Source organism: Elephantulus edwardii, unplaced genomic scaffold (assembly GCF_000299155.1).
Source record: "Elephantulus edwardii isolate Elephantulus edwardi_28Jun2011 unplaced genomic scaffold, EleEdw1.0 scaffold00083, whole genome shotgun sequence".
NCBI lineage: Eukaryota > Metazoa > Chordata > Mammalia > Macroscelidea > Macroscelididae > Elephantulus > Elephantulus edwardii.
The window spans coordinates 2337513-2348393 of record NW_006399833.1 but is presented as its reverse complement, the minus strand read 5'-3'; the positions used below and the strand labels follow the sequence as shown (position 1 = coordinate 2348393).

Here is a 10881-nt window from a genome sequence, read left to right as displayed (position 1 = left end):
GGATTGATTCAGTGACTGGGGTAATCGGAATGGGTGTGTCAGAGGCAATGCGATTGGCACAGGATAGAGTAGGGTTCAGGGCTGTTGTACATAGGGTCGCTATGAGTCGCAAAGGACTCGACGGCACATAACAACAACAGCAACAATAAACCAAATTAGAAGCTATCTTTTAAAAATCAGCTGTGAATGAACTTTAAATGACTATTGTGGTTGAGAAATGGGTAATTAGTTGGAGTTACAGCTAGCAGGGGAAAATGCCAGTAATTATCCATTGTTAGCTTTTATTTCTCTGTACTATGGATCTCTGTTGGTGTAATCTGTAGAGAGTTGTGCTGAACACCAAAGGCCAAACACTTCTTTAGTGGTTTGAATGCATGAGCAGTTCTGAGGAAGAAGTATGGCCAGTCTCCTCCCATGTGATTTACAGCCTCCTGAAAACCGGCTGGAGGGTTAGCTATGAGTTGATTCCGACCCAAAGGCAGTAAGTGAGTGAGTTGCATAACTCACCACTTGTCTCTCAGTTTGCTCTCTTGTTGTGGCTTGGGTTTTCCTGTGATGTTAGAAACTTATGTGAATGATATTTAAAATACCAGTATGGAGGGAAAGTTTCAGCAGACCTTCTAGACTAAAAGGGACTAAGAAGTAGGACTGGCTACCCACTTCTGAAAAAATGGACCCTTGAAACCGAATGAATAGCAGCAGGACATTGTCTAATACAGTCCTGTAAGATGAGAAATTTGCATGTTGAGCAAATAATCTAAGAAGCTGCATCAAGATTGAAGGAAGATTCATCAACAATCTTCATTATGCAGATAACACAACTTAGAGGTCTTGAATTACTTATTGTTATGTGCCATCGAGTCGCTTGTGACTCATATCGACCCTATGTATAATAGTTTTCAACCCTGTCCTTTCCTGAGCCAATCTCACTATCTCCAACACACATACCACCATAACCCCAGTTACTCTGTCAATCCATCACATCCAGGGCCTTCCTCTCCTGCGTTGTCCCTCCACGCTTCCAAGCATGGTGTCCTCTAAGGACTGGCCCCCCTCCCCCCAGCAGCATGCCCAAAGTATGTCAGGTGGAGCTTCAAAATCTTTGCTCCAAAGAGCAAATTGGTTTCACCTTCTCCAGGACAGACCTTTTTGTTCTCTTGGCAATATATGGCATGTTCAGTACTCTTCTCCAGCACAGCAACTCAAAGGCATCAATTTTTCTTCTATTGTTCTTAGTCATTGTCCAGCTCTCTGAGGCATAGCAAGTAATTGTGAAGACCATGTCTGGATCAGGTGCATGTTAGTCTCTAGACTGACACGGTTGCTCTTCAGCACTCTGGAGGAGTCCTTGGCAGCAGATTTACCTAAAGCATTTAATCTTTTGATTTTCTGCCAAGAGTGTTGACTGTGGAACTGAGCAAGTGGACATTATTAACAACCTTAATCTCTTCTCCATCTATCGTGGTGCTGCTAGTTGGCCCAGCGGTGAGGATCTTTGTTTTCTAGATGTTGAACTTTGTAGTCCATATTGTAGACTACAGTCATTGACTTTCTTCAGCAAATGCTTCAGGTCCTTCTCAGTTTTGGCAAGGTTGTGTCATCTGCTTAGCATGGTTTGTTTGTTTTTTTTTAAACCTTATTTTTAAAAATTGTACATTGGTTTTCACACAGAGTTCATATACATTGTGTTTCATACAATCATTATGTTATAAAATCATTCACCATTAAACCATGCCTATCTTTCCAGATCCTTGCTGGATTTTTTCCATTTCCCTTACCCTCCCTCCCTCCAGCCACCGAGTGACATTCTCGTGACCCCCCTCTACCCATTCTCCCCTCTCTATTTTTACCCTTTTCCTCCTTGGATCCCAATACACGTTTAACCAGTTTGTTGATGAGTCTTCTTCCAATCCTGATGCCACATTCCTCCTCATAAAGCGCAGCCTCCTGAATGATCTGTTCTGCATATTGTTTGAAAAGGTATGGAGATGAGATGCATCACTGAAACACTTCTTTCCTGATTGAACAATGCAATGGTTCCTTGCACTATTCTGAAGCACTTATTAAAGAATAGTGAAGACTAGTTTTCAAAATAGGTAATATCTCAACATTAAGGAAATAAAGTTCTAACAAAAAGACCAATAGGCAACATCATAATAGATGGAAAAAGACTGAAGTCAAGGATTTCCTTTTACTTTGATCCTCAGTCAACACTCATGGAAGCAGCAGTCAAGAAATCAATGGATGCGTTTGTTGTATTGGGCCAATTTACTGTCAAGGATCTCTCTAAAGTGCAAGGATATCCATTTAAAAACCAAGTTGTGCCTGACCCAAGCCAGTATTTTTAATTGCTTCATGGTTGTGAAAGATAGAAAGGAAAATTGAAGAATTGATGCCTTTGAATTGTGGTGTTGGTGAAGAGTACTGAATATACTATGAACTGCCAAGAAAACAAACACATTTGGCTTGGAAGCAGTGCAGCCAGTTTGCTCCTTAAGGGAAAGATGGTGAGACTTTGTCTTACATACTTTTGGCATGTTATCGGGAGGGACCAGTTGCTGAAAATTTTTATCATGCTTGTAAAGGTGGAAAGTCATTAAAGTAGAAGACCCTTGATGGGATGGATTAATAAAGTTACTGCAACAATGAGCTTTAACACAAAAGATTGTGAAGATGGTGCAGGATCTGGCAAGGCTTTGACTCATTGTACATAGGGTTGCTATGATTTAGAATTCACTCAAAGGATCTAATAATGACTGTCTTAACTGTCAAAATCTAGGCATGTCAAACAATGTCTCATTTATTCTACTATATTTCTGTAGAAAAGCATCTGAAAATTAGAGTGTAGTACTTTTCTAACTTCCATCTAATTAATTCTTAATCACAGAGGTTAATGGACATGTATCTCTGGGGGGACAATGCGCTCATTATAATCACGAATTTAAGTCTACATTGATGTTAAAATGTATATTCTGTTTCATGTGTTTAAACATAGTAAAATTCCAAAGAGATGAGCAAATCCTCCACCAGAAATGAGAGTCTTCCCTAGAGCTAGAGCTTTGAATTGGGACTTCTAATCTCTTGAACAGTGAGAAGATAAAATTTGATTGTTAAAGCCACCCACTTACAGTATTTCTGTTACAGCAGCAGCACTAGATAACCAAGACACCATAAATTCATTGTTGGCTGTAATCTGCATGAGAGACTATCTTTGTCCCATGGAGAGGCTGATGGATTTCTATCACCTTTGGGTTAGCAGTGCAACTCTTTACATAGTACACCATAAGAAAATACAACCAAACCCCCTAAATTTGCAAATGAACTTTCAAAAAAACTCTTAAATTGGAGAATTTCTATAGATACAAGTATATCTACTGCCACTGTTAAAAAAGAGTCAGTTTGCATTTCGCCATCATATGAGAATGTCATATAAAGTTTGACACTCAAGTTAGGGAATATTAAAAGAGAACACCAGAAATTAATCTCACAAGTGGCATGGAATTCTTCTTTATTATATACTCAAGATAAACAAAAACATTTATCTAATCCCAAAAGCACATGATTCAAATTCATCAGATGTGCCAGGGGAAAAGGATAGACAATCTCCTCCCATGCTATTTACTACCTCAGAAAAGGCATTGGAAGGTCAGCCATGGGTCAGTTCTGAATTTACAGCACACAACAACCTACATAACTTGTAGTGTTCATTAACAGATGATGTATGGATTCAAATTTAAAAAATGGGGAAAACCACCAGAGATGAATAAACAAATGTCGGGGGTTTATGTGTGTGTGTGTACACACACACACACACACACACACTCTCTCTCTCTCTATATATATATATCTATATATATATATACACACACAATATATATATATATGTATATATACACTATATATATATTCAACAAAACAAAGTTCAGATATATCCTACATAGATGAATCTTGAAAATATGCTATGTGAAAAGAAGCCAGTAACCACAGACTGCATTTAATTTTATTTACATGAAACCTCTAGAATAAGTGCATCTATAGAAATAGAAGATTGGTGGTTTCCCAGGCCAGAGAGTGGGAGTAGGACTTGACTGGAAATGGCCCTAAAAATAAATTTTTGGGATAAGGGAATATTCTAAAACTGCATTGTAGTGATGGTTGCATAACTCTATCCTCAAACTGTGTACTTACAATGGTTGAATTTTGGGTGATACAGCTGTTAAACATTTTAAAAGTGTAAATGCTTTTAACAACTCCCACAGGACTTGTACTACTAACCCTCTAAGAAGATAGGCTCAATTTACTAAATGTCATCATACACACCACACTGCACAAAAGACATATATTTAGCCTGAGTGGATAATCATGGTTCTAGGATGTTTCAAGCATTTTATTTTGAACATATTTGACAATTCATTAACAGCATCCTAATAATCTTACAGTCAGAGAAAAGGCTCAGGAAGAATAAAATTTTAAGCAGGTTATAAAATGTCCTTCTGACTTGAGCAGTATAAAGGTAAGCTAACTTTTATACTAAGTATAAAGTTATAACCGAGTTCTTTCTGGTTAGGCACGAATGGAGCCATGCAAGGAGTACAGACCCTGATGTTTCAGTTTACACTGCATAGACAACTCTACTGCAAAGATGGTCAATGTACCCAAACCCTGAAAGACTTTGTATAAGAAGTGTACAGGCAGGGATCTCTGGTGGCCTAGTGGCAAGAAGCTGCAACTGCAATGCCAGAGGTTTTTGGTTCAAATCCACCAGATGCTCTGCTGGAGAAGGAGGGGCAATCTCCTCCTGTACCAGTCAGATCCAATTTGATGGTACACACACCAAAAATAATAAAAAATAAAATAAAAATAAAAAAGAAGTGTACAGGCATAAATTGCACAAAGAGACCCCGTACAAGAATGGCAAGGATTCCCTGTATGCGCAATGCAGGAGGGGCTATGATGGGAAGCAGGGTGGTTTTAACAGGCAAAGTCAGTTTCCTAGAAGAAGGCCAAAACCACAAAGAAGATTGTGCTGATGTTTGAATGTATGGAGCCTCCTAAACTGCAGGTTCAAGAGGCCATTAAGAGATGCAAGAATTTTGTACTGGGAGGTGATAAGAAGAGGAAGGGCCAAGTGATCCCATTCTAAACATTTTGGTTTTAAATTGAAACAATGTTGATACAATAGAAAACAGTAGAAAAAGAAATTGTGATGTTTAGCTAAAAAAGAAAAAATTATAATTGAATTGAGTTCTTCCAGTTTTATAGTATTAAGTAACTTTATTATTTTCCTGGATTACATTATAAAAATAATTAATTGTAGACTCAGTGATATCACAAGCTTCTCCCTGATATAATGAAACATATATGGTACTCAAGATCAACTTTTTAATTAAATATGCCCATGATCGTTTACATATAAACATTTCCTTCTCCCAAATCTAGGCACATTACATGTGAAAAGTTAGTAAATGGCAGATAAATGGAACCCATGACACAAAATTTTATTGGAATAGTTTATTTACATTTTATATTTAAAGAGAATCAATACAAATTGGGACCTATTTACAGCATTTCAAATCAGTGTATAAGAATGCATGGTTCCAACCATTCTATATTCAGCAAACAAAAATACATGTCTATTATGTTTTTGCTTAAATTCTGCTGGAATTGATACTGGAAACAAAATTCTAAAACAAAAGATAAGCCACACAGAAAACAAATAAAGTGCATTTTAAAATTGCTTTATTTAACTTTGGTGGATGAAGCTTCAAACTTTATATTAAGGCACCTGGAAATCTCCCCCACCCCTCAATTCTTTTTCAAACACCAAAAAAAAAAATGCATTCACAAAGTTTACAGCTACATGGACAGAATTTTCATTTATCTAATATAATTTTAGCCCATTTAGAGAAATTGTAAACTCAATTTTCAAAGTCAGTATTATCTGGAAAATATTTTCTACGCACACACATAAAGATCAATAATCAGTTGGTGATTTACTCTTCCACATCATCATTTTCAAATGGTGTGGTAATTTGTATACAGACTGTGCTTTTGAAACTCCACAAGTTTGAGAAATAATTACATAAGCATCATTTTAAGGAACCTTTTTGTCTATAATATTTGTTTTGTCAATCAATTCAGTCCATATTCTCTGATAAACTATGCTCAACACTCATATGAAGTACACTTAACCTAATTTGAAAATAAGAAATTATTAAATGAGTATTTTGTTTTTATCTTGCTCTATCAACGTAATGAAGCACAAATAGACAAGTCATAAAATACTAGCCTAAGTTTGCATTGCTTTTTACCATTCCTGATCATTATAAGCACCCGGAGAAAACCCTGACACATATAGCCCAAGCTAAAGTAGTATTATTTTTAATTAAGATATTATCATAAAATAAAGTGAATACAGCTACTTCACATTTTAAAAGCAACGAGTCATAATAAGAAAATTGTTATAAATGAAAAACATGACTACTTGAAGAGAGTTCTGAAGATTTAAAAATGTTTTTCTATCACTATTGAGAGGAAACTTGCTTATGAAAAACATTTTAATGATTTTGTGGAAAAGGGTTAATAGATTAAATATTTTAAGCCATTTACTTATAGCATAATATTAGTCATTCCTGCACTTTCAGTATGCTTATTAAATTTATATCCAATTCATTAAGTAAACTAGGCCCTGTTTGGCAGTTCTGTTATTTCTAAAGGTTCACATTTTCTATATCAACACAGATTTTATGATTTAATTTCTCGAACAGCAGTCTCCTGATGGGGAGTTTCATCTTCTTCAAAGGTTGGGTTGTCAACATGAGGAACAACATCCACTGTCACAGAACTTGCTTCATGGTTTACCAGCTGCAGGTTTTCATCTTTGAAGAGAAATGGCAATTTTAGGATGTTTTCACCCTTTTCTGATTTTAAAACAAAGTTCTTTTAATGCTCATTCCTAATACGTTTTTCTTGTCTAATCCCATCATACTGTGTTACAAACTACCTCTGATTCATATGCAATATATAACAAACAAATTTAAAAAGTCAACCAGGAAGGGTGGTTAGGGAGAATAAAAATGGACTATGAACAGTAATAATCTAATAGTATGACAAGTAAAATACATAACTATCCTGAAGAGGAGAGGGAAGAAAAACTACCAAACTGACCTCATCAACTTTGTGAAACAGTGTTTTTACCAAATCTTATAAGGCTTACAGGGAGCTTTGGTGACTTAGTGATAAGAAGTTTATGTTGCCAACCCAAAAGGATACAATTCAGATCTACCAGCTGTTCCTCAGAGAAAGAAAGACATTCTCCTGTGTGATTTATAGCCTCTGAAAACCCTCTATTCAGTTATCAGTTCATATTCAATGGCACATAACAACTTTTGGTTAGATCTACAAAAAACTATACACTTCTTGTTCAGTACCATCGAGTTGGAACTGACTCTTGGGAGTTGAAGTTCACTGACCCTCCAGTGAATTTTCAAAGGCAGGTGGCCTAGTGGTAGGAAACTGAGCTGCAATCTCACAGGCACCAGCTGCTACAAGGGAGAAGGATAGGCAATCTCCTCCTGTGTGATCTATTACTTCTGAAAACCCACTGGAAGGTCAATGGCACATGACAACAACATCATAGGGATATGAATTATCACTGCTGAAACTATTTTATGCACATTCTAGGACTGAACTATTAAGTGGATAAGAGCCTTCTCTTTCAGGGTAGCTAGTGGATTTAAACCTCCTTGCCTTTGGGTTGGCAGCCCAACTCCTTACCCAGTAGGCTACTAGAAAGAAAACAATAATTCAGCATCAGTCTACAAAATAAACTAGCCAGTATTCTTCAAATGAAGGAACTCTGGTTGTATTCTACTAGTTGCTCCACTGGAGAATGATGGGCAGTCTCCTCCCATGCAATTTACAGTCTCTGAAAACTCACTAGCGGATCAGCTACGGGTTGGTTCCTACTCAATGGCAATGAGTAAAATATTCTTCAAAAGAGTCAAGACCTTGAAAGACAAAGATCAAGGAACATTCTTAGATTGTAGACTAAAGAGACATGGTAATTAAATGTTTTGAGTTGTTGAGACCAGATCTTGAGTTGGAAAAGAATATTAATGTGTCAATTGATGAAATCTGAGCAAAGCCTGTTGCTAATAGTGTTGTATCAGTTTCAGTGTCCTAGTTTTAGTTGAGAAACAAAGTAAGATTAAGAAATATCTGAGCTTGGGCCTTATTCTTCATCGACTCTGATTTAACAGATGCATTAGGTAGATCTGCTGTCAGAGATGTCTCCAAAGTAATGAGAAGCAACGATGTCAGTCTAAAGACTAAGGTGTGCCTGATCCAGGCTACAGTCTTCACATTACTTGCTATGTATCAAAGAGCTGGAAAATAACTAAGGATGACAGAAGAAAAATTGATGCCTTTGAGTTTTGGTGCTGGAGGAGAGTCTTGAACATATGGACCACCAAGAAAACAAATAGGTCTGTCTTGTAGAGACTAAAATAAAGAATCAAGTTTCTCCTTGGAGGCTAGGATTTTTAATCTCCGTCTCACATGCTTTGGGCACGTAGCCAGGAGAGACCAGTCCTTGGAGAAGGACATCATGTTCAGAAGAGCGGAGGGACAGTGCAGGAGAGGAAGACCCCGGATGAGATTAATTGATACAGTGACTGGGGCAATGAGGTTTGGTGTGCTGGAGTCAGTGAGACTGGCTCAGGACAGGGCAGGCTTCAGAGATGTTGTACATAGTGTTGTTATGAGTCATAGGCAAGTCAAGGGCACATAATATCAACAACAGGGTAGCCAGGTATTAGTCAAATATTAAAACTCATTTGCCACCATGTCAGAACCAACTCCTAGCTGACCTTCCAGCAGATTTTTGGGGAAGCTACAAATTGCCTATCTTTCCCCTTCGGAGTCACTGGTGGATTTGAACTGCCAAAGACATGTCACCTCTGGGTGAGGAGCCTAACACCCTGTGGATTTTGCTATCAGACCTCCCTCAGACATCAGTAGTGTTTAAAAAAAAACTTTCCAGGTGATTAGAATGTGCAGCTGTGTGGACCCTCCACCAACAGCGCCAGCATCAGCTAGGAACCTGTTGAACCTGTTACAAAAGAAAGTTTTCAAGTTTAACCCTAGACCAACTGAGTCAGAAACCCTGGTGGGTTCCACAAACCCTGTTGTTGTTGTTGTTGTTGTTAAGTGCCGTCGAGTAGCAGGCGACTCATAGCGACACTATGAAGGAGAGTCCTCGACGCTTGGGTGCCTTTCGTCCTCTCTCCAGGTTCATAGGGTTTCCGGAGGCGGCAAGCTATTATGGAGCAAACCCTGTAGGTGATGCTAATTCATGCTCCGGTTTAAAACCAATGCTCTAATAGAACTTAGCATAATGATGTGACACAGGGATCTGAATTAACCAACCCTGTGTTCAAAAAGTTCTAGAAATGAACTATCATCATAATTGATGATTTTTATGCAGAATCACTATACTAGCAACTCATAATAGATGTTATACACATAATCTTAGACAAGATTAAATTTGTTTGAGGTAGTCATTCACTCAAATATATTTGAGTACTGTAGTCCACTGTCAGGGACCCCTTCAAAATGCTGAAGAGGAATGACATCGTGTGCCTGATTTAGTTCATGGTCTTCTCAATCATCTGCTATGCATCAAAGAGTTGGACAATGAATACGGATGACAGAAGAATTGATACTTTTGAACTGTAATGTTGGAGAAGAGTACTGAATATCCCATGAGCTGTCAAAAGAACAGGCATATCTTGGAAAGGGTGCATCCAGAGTGCTTGTTGAAGGAAAATAAGGCAAAACTTTGTCTCTCATACTTTGTACATGTAGATAAGTAAGGCTATTCCTTGGAGAGGGATTTCATGGTTGGAAAGACGGAGGGTCAGCAAAGAAGAGGAAGACCTCTAATGAGATAGATTAAAACAGTGACTTCAGCAATGGGATATAGTGTTTTCAGAGATGATGAAGATGGCACAGGATAAGGCAGGATTCAGGTCGTATTCATAGGATCACTATGAGTTGTACTCAACTCAACGGCACCTAACAAAAACAACTATGTGGAAGGCTATTCTAGATTATGAGTTTATGATATGTTATTGAATAAATAAGATACTGTTCCTGCTCCAAATATTTTTTTAAGAAATAACACAATTTAGTTGCAATAAGAGCAATGATAGAAACTCTATAGAAGTAGACAATGGAGTCATACATGTGCATGAATGAAGTCTTCTCAAAGAAGGGAATCTGGAAGGAGGAAAAGGAGAAATGGGCAGAGAGAAGTGACAGTGTCTCACACTACAGGATTAAGGTTGGACATTAGTGGATGGACTTGAAATACAAGGTTGGTGAATCAGTAGGACAGGAGAAAAGGAAGAATCTAAGAAATGCCTAGTTTCTGGTTTCTACTAGTCTTTGACTTGTCTTGTCATTATTCTGTTAATTCAGAATGCTGCTCTAAAACACTAAAGAAACTGAAGACACTAATATCTATATTAGTTGTTATTGAATTCTACTGAGTCAGAAAGGACTCAGAGCTGATCCTCCAGGGCGGTTTCAGAGGCAGTAAATTGCATGGGAGTAGACTGCCTGTCTTTCTCTTGGAGAGCAGCTGGTAGATTCAAACCACATTCTTTGTGTTGGCAGTGCAATTCTTTACCACTAAGCAACAAGCACTCCCTTCTATATTAGTCATATTACAACCTCTTTCTAGGTAAAGAATACTAGAGGAGGCACACTATCACTTCAACTGCTTCTCAAATTCTCTGCAAGATCTATTCTGCTTAAACTTCTCCCAATGGCAAACAGGAAACAAAAATAGGTTAGAACTTTCAGAAGATGTTTAGC

General features: G+C 37.7%; 1 protein-coding gene across 2 annotated transcripts in view; it reads right to left on the bottom strand.

The window, feature by feature from the left end:
* Positions 1–6744: 6744 nt before the first annotated feature.
* Positions 6745–10881, bottom strand: part of RNF128 (ring finger protein 128, E3 ubiquitin protein ligase) — a 232474-nt gene continuing 228337 nt past the window's right edge. For both annotated transcript variants that reach the window (XM_006889895.1, XM_006889894.1), the window contains exon 7: positions 6745–6878. In XM_006889895.1, coding sequence (XP_006889957.1) covers positions 6745–6878 — 134 coding nt within the window. The remainder of the gene's footprint in view (positions 6879–10881) is intronic.